This window comes from Tinamus guttatus, unplaced genomic scaffold (assembly GCF_059628265.1).
Source record: "Tinamus guttatus ecotype Peru unplaced genomic scaffold, ASM5962826v1 Tinamus_guttatus_pri_ptg000067l, whole genome shotgun sequence".
Taxonomy (NCBI): Eukaryota; Metazoa; Chordata; class Aves; order Tinamiformes; family Tinamidae; genus Tinamus; species Tinamus guttatus.
Window position 1 is genome coordinate 577365 of NW_028288601.1, and position 21368 is coordinate 598732.

The 21368-nt window shown below is 48.4% G+C and overlaps 1 protein-coding gene across 2 annotated transcripts; it reads right to left on the minus strand.

Annotated features, from left to right (window-relative positions):
- Nucleotides 1-2042: 2042 nt before the first annotated feature.
- SP8 (Sp8 transcription factor) lies at nt 2043-4556 on the minus strand. Of its 2 annotated transcripts, none has more exons than XM_088519670.1 (2): nt 4453-4556; nt 2043-3527 (listed from the first exon to the last, which is right to left on the minus strand). In XM_088519670.1, exons 1-2 carry the CDS (start codon nt 4471-4473, stop codon nt 2043-2045), a joined length of 1506 nt encoding a protein of 501 aa, XP_088375796.1. In that variant the 5' UTR covers nt 4474-4556. The 2 variants fall into 2 exon arrangements, with proteins under 2 accessions (XP_088375796.1, XP_088375797.1); XM_088519671.1 differs by lacking the exon at nt 4453-4556 and adding an exon at nt 4027-4123.
- Between the last annotated feature and the right edge of the window lie 16812 nt (nt 4557-21368).

Genomic DNA, 21368 nt, shown 5'->3' on the forward strand with positions numbered 1-21368 from the left:
CTTTTTTTTCCCCCCAAGGGGCATCGCATCTTTAGTATGTTAAAACAAAAGGTGTTTTCACCTTAAAGAGAAAGGTTTCCTCTACCAGTGCGTTATGAAAAAAAAAAAAGATGGAAAATGCCAAATTATTCATTTTAATGCCTCAAAGATGTTCACACTAGATGTCACAATCTACAACAAAAGTGAAATCATTCACTGTATTTTCATTTTTAAACGAAGCTCCAGAGAACTATTCAGATCATACGAGTTCAAAGTAAATCAGTCTGTAACGATTGAATGATTTAAAAAAAATGTGACCTATAATAGAATGTTTTATCTGGAGTTTATTAATACCATTTAAAATATTACAGATAAAAATCAATTACATTTCATGCATTTAAAATGCAAATCTAAAATGTTCCAGCGAAGGGCTTTCCATTTCAATGTGAAATATCCAAATTATTTCAACATTACAATGAGACAATTAGTTTGCAGCATTGCAAACTGCTAATGTAGTGTCAGGAGTGTTTATTAACATTTATCAATATTATTTTCAGGAAATACACATAGGCCAACGTTAGTTCAGTTTCACTTGGACAGTTTATTTAATACATGGGTTGTGGCAAACCCACTTTATGAAATATAGGAGAACTCTCACTGTAACTATACCTGAACTGCCAGCAAATGCAAATAAGTACATGCTCCATTAAATTAAATGTCATTCAACATTTATCAAATATTGTTTGCTTAATTACAGTTGTATGTCTAGCTAAATTAATATTCAAGCAAAACCTATATCTTGAAGTGCAATTTGATGTACACTTCAAGAAACGAGTTCAGAGAAAATGCAGTTAAGCAGGACTGCAACAATAACGCTTTATCGTGACAGGAAAAAAATAATAATTAAAAAAAAAAAGCTCAAGTGTACTTCAATATATTTTCAAATATTTACTGGAAGTAATTTACAAGAAAAATACTATACAAAATCGTCTCCTGGACAACTGCATCTCACACCGGTACATTGGTGGAGTTATATTTAACTGTTAGCTAATCTAGAACGATTCCCCAGTTGTACAAACCTATAGGTTCACGTGTATTTTACAAGTATTTTATTTCTCTATACCCCCTCCCCCAGCCTTCCTCTTTTTGGCAGCTCCGATTGATACCATCCATGCTTCTTCACTTGTTTTGGGGAAAAAAAAAAGTATATGACATATCCCATTTCTTTTCAGTGTATTTCGTGAGCCTACAGAAACGGGAATTATACAAATAAGGTGGCACATAGAAATAAATTTGGACTTGGGGAGATAAACGATGTTTTTAAGGGGGTGTGGGAGGAGAAGAAGGCCAAACGCTCCGGTCCCCAGGAGGAGAGGAGCTTTTAACCAATAACGAGATTACCGCAGTTCAGAGCTTCAGTTGCGTCTGGCGGGCGCTGCGACCCGCGGACCGGCCCGGCGCGGGGCAACGCGGCCCGATGCGCACCCGGCGGCCCGACCGCTGCTCCGCTCCGCTCCTCTCCGCGCCTCAACACGGCTGCCAGGGGCTCCCGTGATTTACTGTCGCGGCGTGGCTAGCGGGGGGTGGACAGGGGTTGCAGGAGCGCTTCCAGTTGGAAAAGGAGAACGACTTTTTTTTACTCTTTAAATAAAAATTAAAAAAAAAAGAAAAAAGAAAAGGAGCGAGATGTAGGGATGCTCCGCAAAGAGAGGGGGAAGGACGGCGACGCCGCACGGGGAGGTCCACGGGAGCTGGCGGCGGGGCCGCCCCGTCGCGCGGCCGCGGAGCCCCGGCGGCTGCCGCTGCCTGCGTTCCGCGCTGCCGCTCCGCGGGTCGCGTCCCCCTGGCTGCCCCGTCCCGCGGCTCCTTCGCGCCAGCCCCACAGGCCGCCACGTGCACGGCGCCCGGGCCAGCTCCGCGGCGGCGGGGAGGCCCCGAGGGCCCGAGCGAGCGCCCGCCGAAAGCAGCGCGCGTTACTTACGCGTCCGCGTCCCCGCCACAGTTACTCCTGCCGGCGGCGGGCGCGCGGGTGGCGGGGCCGCGCCGTCGGGCCGAGCCGCCCCTCACTCCAGGCCATTCCTGTGGCCGGGCTCGGGGGGCGGAAGCAGCTCTGGCGAGTGGCAGGGCGGGCTTCCAGCCGCGCTGTGCTCGCTGTCGGTGTCGCTGCCCTTCTTGCCGCCGGGGCCGCCGCCGCCGGGGCCACCGCCGCCGGGGCCGCCCGCACCGCCGGGCCCGCTGTGGGTCTTGACGTGCTTGCTGAGGTGGTCGCTGCGCATGAAGCGCTTGTTGCAGACGGGGCACGCGAAGCGCTTCTCGCCCGTGTGGGTCCGCAGGTGCCTCTGCAGCTCGTCGGAGCGGGTGAAGCGCTTGCCGCAGAAGAGCCAGTTGCAGACGAAGGGCCGCTCGCCCGTGTGCCAGCGCAGGTGCGCCTTCAGGTGCGATGTCTTGCCATACACCTTGCCGCAGCCGGGGATGTGGCAGCTGTGCAGCCCCTTGCGCCGCAGGCTCGCCCCCGCCGGGCCCAGCCGCTCGGCCTCCTGGCAGTTGGGGCAGTCGCAGGTGGCACGGCCCGAGTAGCGGCGCGCCGAGGAGCGCGGGGAGCCCGCGAGCGGCGCGGCGGGGCCGCCGCTCAGCATGGAGCCCCCGGCGCCGGCCAGCGGCGACGGGGCCGAGTCCGGGTAGGAGCCGGGCAGCACCGGCTTAAATCCGTCCATGAGGTGCTGCCCGGCGGGGCTGAGGAGGTGCGAGGAGGCGCCGCTGCTGAAGGCCGAGTGGCCGAGGCCCGAGTAATCCGAGTTGTAGCCGCCCAGCGGCGAGTGGAGCGAGGTCTGCAGCCCCCCGGCGGCCGGGTGCAGCGAGCCCGGCAGCGCCGCCGCCCCGTTGGGGCTCTGCACGTCGATCCAGCCGGCGCCCACGTCCCACCAGCTGGAGGCGCCCGCCGAGCCCACCTCGCCGGCGCCCAGCCCCGGGTGCGAGGGCTTGAACCAGGACTCGTAGGGATGCGCCATGCCCACGCGCGGGTAGATGCCCTGCAGCCCCTCCACCGACGTGTGCACCTTGGAGATGAAGACGGGCTGGTGCGCGGCTGCCTCCTGCGCCGCCGCGCCGCCGCCTCCGCCGCCCCCGCCGCCGCCGCCGGCGCTGCCCGGCGCCTGGAAGACCGAGTAGTCGTTGGCGAAGGGCGAACTAGCGGCCGCGGCGCTGCTCGAGGTGAGCGAGAAGGCGCTGGAGCCCGGGGAACCGCCGCAGCTGAACGAGTCCGACACGAGCGCGGCCGCCGCTGCCGCCGCCGCTGCCGCCGCCGCCGCCGCCGAGGAGCCTCCGCGCGCCGCGCCCGCCACGCCGAAGCCCGCGAGGCCGGAGCCCACGGCGCCGCAGCTGCCCGCCGAGGACGACGAGGAGGAGGAGGAGCGTTTCCAGGGGTGGAAGCCCTTGCCGAAGGAGGACGCGCTGTCCGAGAGGGAGGATGGCGAGGGGCTGGGGCTGCCGATCTTGTTGCAGGTCGCGGCGAGCATGGCCAGCGGCGTGGAGCCTACCCGCGGCTCTTCCTGCGGGCACAGAGAGGGAGAGCGGCGCCGGCATCAGCCTCGGAGTCGCCCCGGCGCCCGCGCAGCGTCCCGCCGCCCCCGGCACTGCGTCCCCGCGCCGGAGCCCGCAGCGCCGCGCGGGGCTCCCGGCGCCTTCTGGGGCACTTTTCAACAGGAAAACTCCCGCCCAGCTGCTCAGGAAGGGTTAAAATGGGGGAAAAGAGAGGGAGAAAAAGTTGTTTCGCTTATCCTAACGACTTCCCCCCCACACACTGCACACAGCCGCAGTATGGATGCAGCTACGGTGCACCTTCTTCCCTTTCCCCAGGAACTGGCCGGATCCCGTTCCTCAGGCAAGAAAGACTGTTTTCTTGAGTAAAATAATTGCACGATTACAAAATTAATAAAAAAATAAAAACACACAGAAAAGAAACCTTTCTTAAACAGCCTTATTTACGTTCCAAAAATCATTAAATATAGTTTTAACATACAGATGCATGTAGACACAAGTTCAACGTACCTGCTGGACACGGCGGGCTGTGTTATTTTAAAGGAAAATAATAAACAAAAAAGCTGCTGCAAATTTAGAAATTGCACACGAAAAGAGAGTGCTAGGCTTGATTTTTTTCCTTCCAGCAGTCACATGTAAAGAAGAAAGGCCACTTCTCCGGGGGCACAGGAACAGCACAGCCCAGACGCTGTAGGTTGTTTCTACAAATGCCCTTAAAACCTTTTCCTGCTAACTGAAAAGTGACTCTGCCCCCTTTTCCCCCTCTCGCTCTTTCTTTTCTCCTAAACTCACTTGTACTTAAAGAAAAAAAAAAAAAAAAGACCTCAATAGAGGAGACTGATAGCCCCGGTCAAGACAGGGGTTATTTTAACCCCCTCCAATCGACAATAAAAAGAAACTAATTAAACCAGCAAGAGAAAAAATCCTTAGACTCACCCCTAGAAGTGAAGTTGCCATCACACAAAAGTGCCCTCCTCTCAGAGGATCTTTTTTATATTGATAAATCAGAGGCAGTGTTTTTTTTAGAGGTGTGCAATACAATGATCAGTTCCGCCCATTCCACCACAATTGTAGCTCCCTCTCCGGCTTTGAAGTGCCGCTGAGCCGCCGCCAGCCAATCGCGGGCCCCGCCGCGCCGCTCCGCGACGTGACTGCGTGAGGTCATCAGCGCCGTCGAGCAACGCGGCGGCCGCCGCGCCCCGGCCCCGGCCCGCGGTCCCGGGAGGTGTTTGTCACCCAGCCCGGACATTCCTGCGTAAATCCAGTTAATCCCCTGCCACCCCTCCCGACCCCCCCGCCTCCCAACCATAGAAATGTGCCCATAATCTGACAACAGGTTTTTCTGCCTGGGCTTCGATATTCTGCTGGGCTGTTAAAATTATGTATACACACACATATATATTATATATATATCGTCATCTTATCATTGATACTTTGGCAATTGTGGCAGAGTGCGGAAGCCCGTATCTCCACAGGATGCCTCGCGGTGCCTATTGCTCCCCTGCTCCCTCCTCCCCTTCCATTTCTTTCAGCACGTCTTATCTGTTCGCAAAACGCAGGGAAGCGCTTTAGACGGGTTCTTACGGCCATCTCTTAAATATCTCCTGTATTAAGAGCAACTCTGAGTGGCAAAGTAGCGTAAAGTGCCGTCAGTGCCGTGAATGGAGGGATAGTGACTCGGAGCCGCCTCAGGTGAGAGCTTCGAGGAGGCGACACTGCACTCAGCAAGTGCTCCCGAAGTGGCACCAAAACCCCAAAGGGCAGCAGCGAAACGGCCTCCGCGGCGCTCCCGCTTCGCGCAACCCGCACCCGACCCTCGGGACGCCGGGAGCTGCCACCGGCCTCCGCGGCGCCTCTGCCCTCCCCGCCGCGGCCGGCACCGGCTCAGTGCCTGCCCCAGAAGGGCCGGGCCGGGCCGGGCTGCCGCTGTCCCGCCAGGTACTCTCCGCCCAGGAAGTTCCAATGCAGTTAAACCGTCGTGAACTTTTGTTTCGTGGAGCTGTGGGGGCTGCTCTTCTTTCTCTCTCTCTCTCTCTTTTTTTTTTTTTTTCCTTTTGACCCGGTTTAATGTCGTGGCGATATTGACTGTACATCATATCTATTGATCAAGAGGGTAACGTACATTATCATACTTTGAAGTAAGAGTGAAGTAAATTAATGAACTGCTTTCTTTCTCTGAAGGCTGACGGTTACCATAAATGTCGCGTTTCTCCCTGCGAGCTGCTCTGAATGATTTTAGCCTGTTGAGAAGGCGTGACAGGCCAGCCCAGAAGGAGGAAGGGGTGGGGGAAGGAGGGAACTCCGTTTAACAAATAAAAAAGAATTAACTTCATTGCTTTGGTCTCCTTCTATAATGATATTCATTTTACCGACCTAATGCACACTTGTTTAAATTTCGGGTTTAATTTAATCAATACTATCACTCGCAAAGAGGGGAAGAACATAAGAACATACTCCCTTGTATGAACGCTTATTAACTTTTTATCTCTACTTCCTTTATCTGCTGGAGATGGGGAGTAACTATTAAGACATAGATCGGAAAGCGTAAGAGCAAAACAAGCGTTGTGAGCATTATATTTTAGAGGAACAGAAAATCGCATTTTGTGGTGTGCCAGGTTATGTAAAAAGACCGACACGCATTCCTTTCAGCCCCGGAAAGTCTGAGAGACCTTTCCATACAGCAAGAAAGAAGGCGTTAGTGATATATCTTTTTAGAAGAACTTCGCCGCATGGGTCTTCCTTTCGCACCCGTATTTTGTCTGCATATGTCTGCACAAGAGTCCTTTCTTGATCTTTATGTATTTGTTTGCTTCGGTTTTTGCGGTGACTCTTAATTTGGGCCTGAAAGTGCTTTAATTCTCTGTGCGCTTTTCCTTTAAAAACAGTGTGGGCTATCATGGAAAAAAAAAAGAAAAAAAAAAAAAACTCGTTGCAAAAATAATCGTGGGAGTCTTTACAAGGAAACTCAACAAAGAGGGAGAAAAGGGGCAAAAACATCGTAAAACAGAATAGGAAACACATACAAGCGAAAAAAAAAAACTCAGTGGCATCCTTCACTCCTCTGATAGTTTCACTGAAACTGGAAAAGCAGCAGCTTCTGAACTTTGAGAGCAGTGAGCTGATGGTTTCTGAATTTGCGACGGAAACATCTGTAGCCTTTTCCCTTTGTATACATTGCCTGCTGGGCAGAGGATTTAAGCAAGCTTACGATTTTGTTTGCACTTGCGTTATTGACCACTGCACTTAAGGGTACACTACATCAACATAATATGCAGGTCTGGGGGGTGGGGTGCGGGTCAGCAAGGAGAGATTTTCCCGAAATTAATTAAAACTTTTTTTTTTTTAAGTTTGATGTACGGGACTAGATAAATGTTCGTGCTTTTTCTTGAAAACCTGTGGGATCCACTCTCAATAAAGCTAAAATCTATTAGCATTCTGTATGCATCTGCAGCATAAATTTCATTTGAATTTCAAATTTAATAAACCGGGAGGTTTTTAATCATCCCTGGTTTTATTTGTTTGATATTAACATGCTTATTGACCGGGTCTGTTGACCAGTTTGATCATTACAGGACAGCAAAAAGTTAATTAAAACGACCACAGCTCCTTAATCATATCATCTGTCTCATCCATGTCGCTCCCTTTATTACAGGCTATGATGGATAGTCTCCCAGATTAATTTCTCTGTTTCTTCGATTTGGACAACAGCTTTTGGGACCTAATTTACATCCTGGGAACAACTTGCTCAAGTCTACCTAACATCTTGTGTCTACAATATACATTAGCAATCCCCGGACCTGAGCCACGACGGTAGCTTTCGCTAACCTTTTCCTGGGAGAGATTTTCTTCAGAGAAAACCTCGGCCCTCCGCTCTCTGGCCAGCAACCAGAGAGACAGAGAGATGAATAGACCTCTCTAAGAGGCGCCGTTGTCTGTCTACAGAAAGCTCTACCGGTGTGGCGGGCAGATTTCTCTTTGGGGAAACAGGTCTCACTGACTACTTTGAAGACCAAAGCTAGACAGATTAAACCGGCCGCTGACCATGTCCTGCGGTGACGGCTAGCACGGGGAGGGAGCGCATTTCATGCCCTGGCGTCGCGGTGCGCTGCGCGGGTGTACGCGCAGCCAGGGCAGCGCCGAAGCCTCTTTGGTCTCCACTCAGTCACCTGGTGCCACCGCGGTTACACCGGGACATCGCTGCCTCTCCAGCGACCAGCGAGAGGGAAACCCTACTCGCCCAGCCGAGCGGCCCTCGGTCTTACTCGGGATGTCCCCGTGGGGAAAAGCTCCTTGAAGAGGACGCCTTTGCCCCGCTCTCCGCAGGCTCCTTGCAGGGAGCCGCGCTGCTCCCGCTGGCTTTGGCCGAGCCGCAGAGCTGCCCTGTCCCGCGGGATGTGCCGGTGGTGGCGGCGAGCGGGGATTAGCGGGCGGGGGTCGGCGACGGCCCCTCCGCGGCGCCCCCGACTGCCTCCTCCCCCTGGGGGCTGCCTAACGATTTACCGAGAGGTGACAACAAACTCCCCAGACGCAGGAGGGGAGAAAAAAAAAAGGGGGGGGAGGTGTGAGGGAGCATAACACATAATGAATTTAACGCATAAATGAATGAAAACAGCCACCAGCCAGAAAGTACCGTGCGATGCTTGGCGGTCACTGAGCTGTGATAGTGATTAATGTCATTAAATTTCCATCCCCACCTTTGCATTGCTGTGGTTTACCTGGGACGCCTCTCTCATTGCCTAACTGGGGAATTTCGTTGACTGCTGCTCGCAGCCGGGCGCCTGGCGCAGCCCGGTGGAGGCAGAGTGCCGGTGTGTGTAAGTGTGTGCAGTACCTTTTGCTACACAGCTTCCAGCTTTATGTCTTCCTGGGGTACAAACGTTCCTGCTCGAAGCGTCGGGCGGCACCTGCAACCCCGCGGCTACCCCTGCCCGCCTTCCCGTCCCGCTGCGTTGCGCTTCCCAGCGCGGCCGCGGGGCAGCGCGCAGCGGTGCGCGGCCTGGCTGCGGGCCACGCCGGAGCACAGGGCGCCTGGGCTCCCGGCTGAGCCGCTCCGGCGACGACAAGAGCTCACCTGAACCCGGCCGAGGGGCACCGCTGCACTGGCGTGTTTCGGCTTTATTTATTTATTTGTTTGTTTGTTTGCCTGGGCCTGTGTCAAAAAGAAAAAAAAAAGAGAGAGAGAGAAAGAAAGAAAAAAAAGACAAGCTGACTGCGGCTCTGCAGTGTCCCTGTAATTAGATTAATCCTGGAAGACGCCGTGCACATGCTGGTGTGTGCATGCCTGGGGAGGGAGAGAAGAGGCACCTTCACACCCGCGTTGCTCACACTGCCGGTGTGCGCGCTGATCCAGTCAGCATCTCCTCCGTCTTCTCCCCCCCCCCACCACCTCCTTTTTTTTCCCCCCATCCTGCCCCCTCCCCAATATTTTCTCGCTGTGCACGCGTCGGCGGCTCCCAGACGCTCATGTAAGTACCCGGGAGGCGCCGGAGGGGAGAGCGAGCCCCGGGCTCGGCGCCGGGCGCTGGCACCAGCGCGGGGCACTGCGCGGGCGCGGGAGCCCCCGGCTCCCGGCTGCAGCGGCTGCTGTCCTCCCTAGAATAGATCTGTTTAAGGGGGCTTTCTGCCTATTTTTTTTCCTATTACATATCACTTTCTCCCAGCAACCTCTTACACTTAAAAACTACTAAATTCTCCTCCTCAGCAGTATTGATTTCTTTTCATTCTGCTCCGTTAGGAGAGGAGGTAATGCTTCCAGATTACCCCGCGTCTCCTCCAGACGGCTGACAATTGCAATCGCAGTTTCGGGAAGATAAATGTTACTTTGGGAATTGTGTTTAATTACAAATAATCTAGGAGCTGCTCTGGATCCGATGGTTTAACCACACATGTGTTCAAATCACTGTGCGAGCTTTACGAACGGGTGACAAGATACGGTAAACGTTTGAAAAATCGTTGTGCAAGACAGGACATTCCTGCTTAGGCAGGCGGGTCATGTCCCGAAATACATGTTACTTATACATACGCATTGTATCTGTGCATATGTATGTATACATATGTGTGTGTGTGTGTATATACATATATGAGTACATATAAATCTATATATGCATGTGAACGCGTGCGCGTATATACAGATGTGTACATGCACTTGCTTATACAAACCCTGCAGCACCACAAATGCTATCGTGCACAGTACTTAAAAAGAGGAACGGGGAAGCTTGCCACTTGTGTATGTATGTTTTTATGTATTTATTTATATATTTGTATGTTCTGCCAACTGCAGAAAAGTGGCAATCCGAGGTGGAAAGGAGGAAGAAAGAACCACCTCATCTTTTCTTTCTGTCGTTCACGAAGTGCAAGCACCCCTACTTCTCAGAAAAAAAAGGCGTACCTTCGCAATAATAAGACAGAAAGGTTTTGTCCATGTCGGCCCAGGCGCTCAATTTGCATCGTAGCCTCCTCTGCTTGTGCAGAACTCCTGCAATTTGCCTTGACAGACCCTAATATTGATATATTTACAGTCCCTCTTACAATGTAGCTGCAACCTTTCCCTGTCGTTATTTGCCTATATGGCAGAGCAATTAGGTCACCCCACCGCCACCATCCCGGCATCCCGATTAACTAAGTGGGAGCCGGAGGGAGGGGAGCCGCGGGAAGGAGGCAAGGTGGCGAACAGGTTATTCTCTCACTCTGACCTGGCTGTAGGAGCGAGATGAGCAACACTGAACAGATGTCCCTATTTAAGCCATTCTTTTCCCACATGCCTGCTGGACCCTGCCACGGCGCAGGAAGCTTGCCTCAGACCTGGCCCGTTCCTGGCCATTATGGCCAAGTTATTCTGGACCAGTGAGCACGAACAAAATGGGCTTCAGATCGCGTGCTTTAGAATAATTCGACTCCGAGCCCTGGAAAAGAGCCCTCCCCCCATTTTTAAGTACTGGGGGGAGGTGGGGGGAATGCGTTTCAGCTCTTCAGCTCTGATCGCAGGAGAAGAACTTCTCAAAAGATCGTTAGCCCCTTCCCCCTCCCTCTCTTCGGCAAATATGCTATAATTTACAGAGCGACTTAATAATCCGAGGGGCACCGCAAAAGCCCTTTGCGTTGTAAACCGCTTCTAATTACCTGCCAGAGCAATTAGCTGACTATCACGAAGAAATTAGATCGCTCAATGTAGCATAAATAATGCGAATAATTTTGTAAGGAGAATGGAAAGCGAGACCTGGTGTTTCTTTATAAGGAAATAACACCTCGTACTGTACGAACCCTACATGAACACATATTAATGTCTAGGCATGCACGGAAATGAATCCGAACATGAACCCTCTGGCTTAGATTCAGCACTTTCTTCATTTACATATGCGGGGTGAAAGTCGGCTTCCAGGCGTTTAGATACAGAGCTCTTCCAGATCACAGTAATTAACACATAGCGACTTCAATAGGAAAACCTGTTTTCCAGATGATTTTTACAATGCGGCTTTATGTCTCATTTGGCAGTTTAAATAGCTGGAGTTGTTTTCTGGCTGCATCTCCACTATCATCTGTTGAACATATTTTGCCTAGAATACTGACCAAAACTTAGAAGCAGATTAAAAAATATATATATAGGGTGTCTGGGTATGAATAGAGATTCAGGGCATTTTCTCTTCTCATATAGACTAGCTCTTCAAGAAGGCTATATGGAATTGTCTTAAAAGTTTGTGATACTTAATAATTATTTTTTTTTCTTGCCGTATTTCACCTTGAAGCGTAGAAAGTCTTTGCCTGGTTTTCGCTCGTTGAGTATTTTATCTCGCTGTTGAACATTTTCGAAACTGAAACATACAGGTAGTACGCAGTCTGCAGCGATTCAAATGTATATTTATAAGCATCTAAGAACTGGACTATTGAATTTCTCTTTGAGAAATATTTCCTGCGCTGCTGGATCTACAGCTGCGGATTTCAGTGAGGAGATTGTGCTTACAACCGGCAGGCACGTAGTGTAATGAAAGCGCCTCTGCACTTTAATTTGGCTAAAGTGGATTGAGCTTCTTTCTGTTGTGTTCCCCCTCTGTCCTCCTGCACTGGTAAAACTGTTAGCCAGAAGCTACACGTGAAGGTGCCAGAGCGTAGTGAAACTAATCCCATTGCAAACTGCAGCCTGTCAGTGCTCGGAGCAAGCGTGGGATACAGCAGATCCCGTCAGGAGAGGTCGGGATTCCGGACAAAAACAGCTAAATAGGCATCTCTGATGAATACAAGAAGAAGAACATACTATGACTCGTTAATGCTTTTCTAGAATGAAGGTGGAGGGGATGCTCAGTGTATGATCGAACCTTCTCTAACTTTTCGGTGCTTGCTTTTCTTTTGCTCCCATGTTAGTGCGGCAGCTTTGAAACCAGAAATGACTCGTGAAAGTCCCTGTCCCTAAATGGTCTCGGCAAAAGTTGCAATTATAGGTGAATACCAATTCTAGAACTTGCCCGGGACTAAACGTGGACTGCTCAGCTGCTTCGCAGCCACCATGTAGCACAACCGGGGTCTGTACAGAATCGTGTTTAACGATTCTTGCTCGTCGGCTAATTAGAGACGGCTTTGAAGCTCCATTACCGGCAGCAAAATTATTGCGGTCACTTTAGGCCAAATTCTGCAGTCCTTAATGGAGCGAAACTCCCATTGAAGTCAATGGGACAGAAGTCAATGGGCGTTTTGCTCTATTAAGAAACATAGAATGCATCCCTTTGTGATTTACCAATTTTAAAATTGGTATCGATAAGACGTATTTTAAAGACGATCACAATCTCCGGGCAGGATCTGATCTGCGATGGGGGAAGGGCCCGATCCCCCTCCATCCGCTTTTGCCAGCTGAGCCTTTTGACTTCTCAGAGGTGATGCGGAGGGCAGAATCGGTGCTGCAGTGGATATTAATCATTAATCACGGCAAGACAAAAGGATTTTTTTTTTTTTTTTGGGGGGGGGGGGTCTGAAAAAAAGCAATACTTCAGGCGCCCGCGGGTTTTAATCTCCCGGGGCTGACGGGAAGGTCGTTATTGTGAAAGAAACCTGTGGCCACGACAGGTTCCCGGGGTGATCCCCAGCCTCGAGGCATCGTCGGAGCGTCCCAGGCGCTCAGCCCGCGCTCCGTCCCTCCCTGGCCCTTGTCGCTAATCGAAAGGGCTTGTTTTCCAAGGGCGCCTTTGGATACCTAGACCTGCGTGAAAAAGCAGTACTTGACCCTTCTGGAGCCCACACACCATCCACTTAGACACCAACGAAGGGCTTGGGAAGCCTATTTCTAACCATAAGCTGTTATCGGCGTGTTTTGACAAGGTGTAGGAACTCAGAGCACGGCTTTAAGTTGCTGTTTTGGGCTGCTAAAAATGTGTAAGGCTTTTGATTGTGCTTTAAATATACGTATATTATATACATATAGGTGCTAAGTAGCACTGAAAAGGGCATGAGGAATAGTCCATTTTACAGAATTAAAGAGAATGTTCCGGTTGTTTAAACAGGAGCGTAGTTCGATTATTCTTTCTCTTTGCGCGGGGCGGGCAGAGCTGTAGGGTATGGGTAGGGTAGGATATGGGGGAGGAATAACCTGAAATACAGAGTGTTTTTTTCTTTTTCTTTTTTTCCTCTGAGTGTGGAGGGGGTCACACAGCTGATCCTCCAAGGAAGCTGAGCACAATTAAGACTCATTTTCTTTCTCCTGGAACAATTAATTGTACAAATCAAAGGTCAGGCATGTGCTTTTCCTATGTTTATCAACCACAATAATGAGACCCTTCTATTTTTCCCCCCAGTGTATTATATGACAATAAAATGCTGCCGCAGCGCCGTCTCTTTGGGTAAACATCTTCAAAGGCGACCGTGAGGAACCGAGTTGTACGAGTGCATTTAAAAGTGCAACGGCCGGGGCGACCACACGCGAGAAGTGAGAGAAACGAGGGCTTTTCCCTACCCTCAGGCTGGAAGGAAAAGCCCGGATTTTTGCACGAAGAGCTCCGGGCGCTCCCCTCGGCACCGCTGCTCCGGCTGGTCCCGCGGCCTGGACCTGGCCCAGCCTGGCGCGCGTTTCTCTGTCCCTCGCGGTTTGGGACACCTCCCTCGGCGGGGCAACAGCCTCTGCCTTCGCTTCATAAATTCGGTAGTCCCGAAGACCAAGTCTGGCAATAGGTCCTAATGACGGACAGATTTTCTCCCTCTTTTCTCTCCCGTTTTAGGAGTCCTTTGCTCACATCTTTAGGTTCCACCGTGGGTCTGCCAATTTCTAAAAACGTTTTACTGGGAAATGATTTTTTCACTTTATCATAAAGTAGAGGGAGACTACATTGGAATCCGTGGGACAGAACTATGGACTTCAATGTTTATATCATCAGGTTCACTTCTTTCCCTGTTTTCTTTCCCTGTTATCCTGTTACTCGAGGAATGGAATGATGGAAGGTGTCCACTGGGATCAGGATTACACAGATAGTACTAATAAAGTGTTTTTTTTTTTTTTTTTTTTTTTGGGGGGGGGGAAGGGGGGAGCGGGCACTAGATTTTTCCTCTCCTCTTCCCTTCTCTTTCCCATTTATGTGTTTCCCTGCATGCATCCATCCAGAATATTCACTCTCTGGGGTCTTCTCCTTAACCCATTGCTGCTCACAGTCAAAGTGATTTATCCAAGCATGCCTGCACTCTTCACATGCGTGATTTGAGGGAATACTAACTTCAGATGGTAAGTGCTCTCTAACTCTGTTAAGAGAGAATAGGAAATTTCAAGACCCATTCAGTGAGCAGAAAAATATCTTGATTACTCGTGTCAAATTTGTCCGATGTGCTGTGCCTGTCCAGGCTCTTATGTTCATTTGATTTTTTTTTCTTTAAGATGCATTGACCTGAGATGCCCAGAAAAAATCTCAGATGGGTCAGTCTCCACCAGAATTCAAAATGTGTTGTTATTTTTCCCCACAGGTAGGAATCATTGCCCTCTCTTCTGCAACACCCTGTAAAATAGTGTCCTGGATATTTAGCAACTGTGGACATGCAGGCCTGGGTTAAACCAATAGAAAGCTCTCGCCCACTTCATCTGGCCTTTGGATCGAGTGTTTCCACTTCAACTAGCCCTCTCCTCCCCCCAAGGCCCACCCTCCCCCCCAAAAAAAAACAACAACAACAAAAAAAAACTCATATTTGTGAAGAATTTGAGGGGAGAAGCACTGCTGGACAACAAGGACAATGTGGCCTCTTGCAATGGCTAAAGTGGTCATAGATGTGTGAAGTCCGGGAGTCCTGTACCAAGATGAGGAGGGCACAGCCGACAGTTTGGATCCAGCAGACTCGGAGCACTTGGACGTGCAGCGAGAGAGGCCGAAGCCACTGCTCCTGGTGAGTTTAGTTAATTGTCTAACAAGTGCTCTGTACACAAGCTACAAGATAAAAGGCCAGAGTGACCCTCGGCAAGGCGGACACAGTGGGTAGTAAAACTTGTTGCTCCTCTGAATGGCCTCTCACTATAGAGTCGACGGAAAGTTGTTCTTCAAACACAGAGTAAAGTCTCAGCCTAAGCTTACTATAGCTGCCTGTTTCACGGAGAAAATAAATAAATAAATGTAAAGAAAGAAATAGCTACAGACACGTACCACTGCGGGAGAGAGGGCTGTCCCGATTTATATGAATATTTGAGTGAGTTGTATGTGTCCCAGCCTAAGCATAATAAAAAATGTGGCTAAAAGTGACCCTTATACTTGTCAGAGGGTCCACATAGCTTTGGTCGAGCCTGGGATTTCCTTGGCATTTGGCAATCCCAGCTATGACTTTCTGCCATTCCCACTGTTCTGCTGTGTGCACTCACACCTTAGACACACAGGTGTGCAAGGACACCATGTGTCGTGGACGAGTGGAATGTATGTGCGCGTTAGGTACTTACATACGCACCTAATAAACACTTAAATACGAGTTGCCCACAGTGAGTACTCTCTCAGTCCCACGCGAATTAACTCCCTGGGAAGCAACGTCTGGGCACCCTCTTGGAGCCTGCACACGCGTGCGTACACACACACACAGACCCCCCTAGAGCACAACTCCCGCCCCACAGTTCGCATGCACAGAGCACAACAGCCGCCCCACAGCTCGCGCGCACAGCCGCCTGCAGGGCACAACCCTCTCCCCACAGCCCACACACAAACAGACCCCCCGGCACATCGCCCACCCCACAGCTCCCCCACATGCAGACCCTCGATACACAACGCCCCATCCCGGAGCTCGCGGTCACCCCTCGCCACACAGCCTTCGTCCCGGGGTCACACACACACACACACACACACACAGAGCCCCAAATTCCGGCGCGGGACCCTCCCTCCCAATCACTCTCGCCCCCGGCACTGACAGCCTGGGAGGGCAGAGCACAAAAGGCGGAGGCAGCCGCGCCGCGGCGCAGCCCGCCCCGTCCATCCCCCCTCCGCCCCCCGCTCCCGCCCCTCCGCCCGCTCCCGCCCCGCTCCGCCCTCGCGGCGGGAGCGGCGCCCTCGCGGGCGGCCGCCCGGGAGCCGCTTTCCCGCCGGGCTTTCCCGCCGCTTTCCCGCCGCTTTCCCGCCGCTTTCCTGCCGCTTTCCCGCGGCGCTGCCGGCCGCTCCGGAGGGAGCCGGGCGGGCGCCGCCGCCGGGTCCCCGGTGCAGCGGGCAGGGGAGAGCGGCCGCCCGGCCGCGGGCACCATTCGCCACCGCCGCCGCGCGGCCCTCGCCACAGCCGCGGGCGGGGGCAGCTCCCCACGGGGACCCCGGCGGGACGGGGCGGCCCCCAGTGCCTCGGCGGGGCTGGGCGATGCGAGGGCAGAGGCAGCCCTAGACGGCGGAGAAACCATCCGCTTCCCTGCCCCCATCCGGGGCTAACGGGCGTTTCTGTCGTTCGCAAAAAAAAAAAAACGGCGCTCGAAGGAGACACGGGCGTCACCGCTGAGTTTGTAGCCGCTCTTCGCACCCATTGGCCTTAGAAATGTCGACTACGCACTTCATATAAACACTTTGCCTGGTCCTGGAGCTCAGCAATCACGCTGGTTAAAAGGCAGATAAAGCTGGAGAAGCTCAGGTGCCTCCTCCGGGAAGTGCAGGAAGCTCTGGATTTTTTTTTTTTTTTTTTCCCACGGAAAAAGCCGTTTGCAATTTTGGGGGTTTACAGTCACTGTTGGCTTATGGGCCTTCTCTGCTGCCCCGTAAATCCCATGCAAGGTGCTCCCGCTCTCCGGGGTCTTGGCATAAACCCGAGTGCGAGAGCTACAGCTACAGCCTTGTCTCGGTATTCCACCTTATTCCCTCGATGATCCGAAGTTAGAAAAGCTTTTAACTTTTTAATTATCAATAATTATCCTTTTTAAGATAATACAAGCAGTTTGTTCTGACGTAGTGAATTATTTCATGTGTTTCCTCATGCTCACATCTGAATACAAATGGTTCTGTATGATCATAGTTAATTAAAAGGGACCTACAATTTTAATGATTGCTGAATATTTGTAATTGGAAGATGATTTGCTGGTGTCTTGCCTCTGTGTTCTTCAAATGCTGCCGTTTAGAACTGGCTTTTGCATTGGAATAAGCTCTATTTTTTTTTCCTTAGACATTCTTGGCTAATGAAAAATTGAATGACAAGTTAAAGAAGTATTCTTTAAATATCTCTTTGTATCAGGCTGTATTAAAAATAGATAAAAGAGGTATTGAACACCTAAGTGGATTTTCTGAAATGGTTTAAGTCCATACGTTGGTAAATTACAAGCATGTTTACATTAAAAAACTTGCCTTCTAGGCAGAAAGTTTAAAATTATTATTATTTTTATACAGGATGCAGTCAGTGCTTCATCTGTGCTAGTGGTAGATATTAATTAGGATCACAGAAAACTTGGGGACAGCTTTAAATGCAAATTTAGGAACCTAATTTGTTCAGCAGTAAAACCAAATTTTATTCTATGGGAAAAACTGTTGCTAAGTCTGTGCTATTTTCTTGGGATTACTGTTTCTAGAGAATCATTCAACAGATAACATCATGTTAGTAGTTATTAATTTATTCATCTTCTTTCTGCTGTGCTAGGAATACTGCCTTCAACTGTTAAAGAAGCAGCTGGCTTTTTTATACAAATAAACTGGGCTCTGAGACTGTCAATCTTCTTTGTTTGACAGAGAGGAGTTCCCGCCTGCACTGAAAGAATAGCTCAACATCTGTCATCCCATTCTTTGCCATGGCCCAAAATCAGGAAGACTACAGCTGTCCTGTTCCTTTCAGATACTTCTGGGATAGAGAGGTAGGAGGACTGAGTATTTGGTCAGCATGTTCATCATGCATTAAGCAAGTCTCTACAAGCCCTTGCATGTGATTGTGTTGTTTTCCCATTGCTTGAATAGTAGAATTTGCAGTTTAAAAGGTCTGTGGAATGTCATTCCTACTATGTGTTTTTCTGTCTAATTAGTTTGGTCTGGACTTGCATTTGTTAATAAAACACATTTTAATTGAATTTAAAATGGTTAGCAATAATTTATACCTAGGCATGTGGCACACAGGTATGTAAATTGCAGATTTATACATGAGCATAAAGCAGAAAATGCTTATTCTTGTATGTTGGGAGTTATACTACAACTGCTGAAAGCTGGATGAAGATGAAAATGAGGGATGCAAATTATCTTATTCCTTGCAAGCACAGAAATGTCATAATTTAAAAATATGTTTGTATGGAGCAGAAGAGAGTGAATAAAAGGAAAAGGAGAGGGATAGAAAAAGCTAGAAATAATAGTTTAACACATTAAAGAAATATTTAAGCATTTGATTTCATAGATTCATTGGTTTAGTATCAGTGAATTAGTTAAAAAGAAAAAGTTGAATAGAGATTCAAGTTATTTGTTGAATGAATAACGTTTCTTGCAGACATCTTTCTAACCTGCAATTTAAACTTCACAATCCAAAGATTTGGAGAAAACATCATGAAGTGCAAGAAGCTCAGAGGGGTTTAGGCATCGTGAAACCCAATGGAATCTAGGGGAATCCACAATCCAAAATTGGGCCTTCAGGCTGTCTGTCACACATATGGTGAGAGTTAGGCTGTGGTTACATGGTGATTTTAAGTTGACTTTTGAGTTGACATGCTGCTGCCGAAAGAACAACTTGGCAGCTCATTTACACTGTTACCTCTAACTTAGATTTTAGAGTGCCACTTACTATTTATCTGTTAATCACACAGAGGAATGACAGTGAAAAGAGGTAATTTCTCAGCAAGGCAGGTCTTGATGCATTTAGGATTTTCTAAATAAAAAGAAATACATTATTTGTTTGTTTAATTATTTATTTTCCACAGAAGTGCCAGTTTTAATTCCAAGGAATTTACTGTTAGTGAATACTGGAACACTGAGAAGCTATTGCACTACAGGTACATGCTGTATCAAACCATATTTATAGAAGACTTCAGTGTGGCAACTCCAATTGCAAAACAATCTCCCAGCTTGCACTAAAAAAGGCAAAAAATGTTATCAGTGCACAATATTTAGAAATAGAAAGATGGTCTTGGGTCCACAGCCATTGTCAAAGCATTCAGTAAAAAGACAAAAATAGGAAAGTCTCCTTTCTTGAACAAATGAAATAAAATAATAACAAAAAAAGATCCTAAGTGATGAACTCCTTCTTTCCTTACTGTCTTTATGGATCAGGAACTGCATAAGTACCTTCCATTTCTTTCGTTCCTTCCACCTATCTACCAAACTTGTCCCTGCCCCACATGAAGTGATGTACTCATTTTCATCTAGGCCCACAGTCTTTTAGACACAGTGATTGATTTGATGCCTCCTCAAGCATGTATTTTGGATTCCCACTTTCTCTGTAATGTTGAAATCTGATTTCCAGAGCATGGGTGAAATTATTATTGCAGTAGCGTTTAGGAAGAAAAGGGACTTGCTGAACTACCAGGAAATGGAACATCTTTCTGTTCATCTTTTCCAGGTACAAATTCAGGCCTGTTCCTGATTTTTTTTGTTGACCTTCTCTTACTCCTCATAAAGGACAGTCCTAATAGCTGTCGTACTTCTAAAATAAAGTAAATCAACACTATTACTAGCAATTTATCCCAGTAAATCATGTAGTTCATCTACATGATGTAGTTTTTCTTAGTTCATTATGTGTAGAAATTTTAATGGGCTATGTAAAGACTGACAAACAACCCATCCCAGCTCTGCACGGCCTTTTGAGAGGAGGTCAATTAAGTATTTTGCTTTTTTCTTCTAGCTAATGAATTTGTGGAGTGCATTCATTTTCAGCCTTTTTTTTTTCTTTTTGTGAAATACTGCTATATAGATTTTTATTTGTTATTTGTTATATGTTTTGTCTTGTTGCCTTTTTAACGAGAGCTAAGATTCTTGTGTGATCATTTTTCTCTGGGATCTGATTTTGGGAGAAACAGATACCCAACAGATACCTGGGAGAAACCAGATATTGTGCGACTCACTATAAAATTGCAAGTGTTAGCAACATGGTAATGCCCTGGGGGTGTTACGACTGAGTCTTTCTGAGATGGCTCCCAAAGTCTTTCTGAGGAGGCTGATCCTGAAAGTTAATAAGCTTAGGAAGAATTTAATGAGTGTATAGACATTGCAACAACTTAGCATTTGTGTTTGTCTTATGAAAAGGAATCACATGTAAATACCTTATTAATTATGACATGTAATCTGAGCTTTTGATTGACAATCTTCAAAGGTGTGTTTTCATGATTTGTTAAATTATGTGAAATAGAGACAAATTCACAGCCTTTAATGACCTGACCAAGATTAAAAGTTTGACAGACAGCTTCCAAGGAAACTGCTATTACTACTGTTGAAATAAGGAGCAAAACTCCTATTGATTAGAAAACTTTAAGACATTAGAATCCTTTAAGACAATATGCAGATTTGCATCATGACAACATAAAAAATACAAGAATTAACATAGCAAAGCAAACAGAACTATTAACATAGTTAACAGTTAACTGTTAACTATTCCTCATCTATATGCTAGGGAAACAACATTGAAACACCTGATGCTCAGACAGCTGTCTCTCATCAGTGCCCAGTCTGGATCATAGAATATATGCACTGGCTTCTATGCGCTTCCATCTCATAGCTGGACAACAAACTTACTGAGGCCATTTCAGACTCTAGCATCTGTAACATCTCATATACCTGGGCACTCAACCTAAAGAGGTTGCTCAGGGTTCAGACTGACTCTTAAACCCAGCCCTTGCTCCTCTAAGCAGGGAAGCTTTGTCTCAGGTGACAAACTTGTGATTGTACCAGAGTTCTAGAAAACATTTCTTCTTTTCATGCCACAGATTTATCCAATGGTTAAATTGTGCACTGAAAAGAGTAAAAATGTATCTTTTTCAAAAATGGAACTTTGGGTCCAAATATTATTTGTTGGTCTTTTAATGCAAATAAAAAAATAGTTGAATGCCAACTGTATTAATCCTGAACTTTGGAAAAACAAACATTTCTACGTGGAATAGTGAACAGCAAGGGACCACCTTTAGGGGCTTGTGTCAAGGGTGGTTGCCCAGGTCATCAGAATGAAGGTCCCCATTCACACAACGTGGGAATATTGCAGCGTCATGACTGTGCTGTTGATGCAGCTCTGTATTAGCTCTTTACTTGAAGCTTTGATGGCTGATGTGACAAACCATAAATAATGGAAGGTGAAATTGAGCAATGTTGTTCACTTCGACCTTCTAATACTTCTATCTTATTAGATCAGTCATTAGAGTTTCAACAAGCTGCTAAGAAGCAGAGTACAGTGACTATAGCTGCCAATTCTTTCCATAGTCCCAGATTGGCCCTCTGTGTAGCTATCAAATGTAAAACTTGTATGTTACTTAAAGCAAAACAAGGTTATACTGTGGG

Excerpts from the sequence above, each read along its gene's own strand:
- SP8 (XM_088519670.1), bottom strand. The coding sequence starts at position 4,473 with ATGGCAACTTCACTTCTAGGG. Across the intron at positions 3,528-4,452 it reads TGGCAACTTCACTTCTAGGG|GAAGAGCCGCGGGTAGGCTC; the intron begins GTGAGTCTAAGG and ends CTGTGCCCGCAG.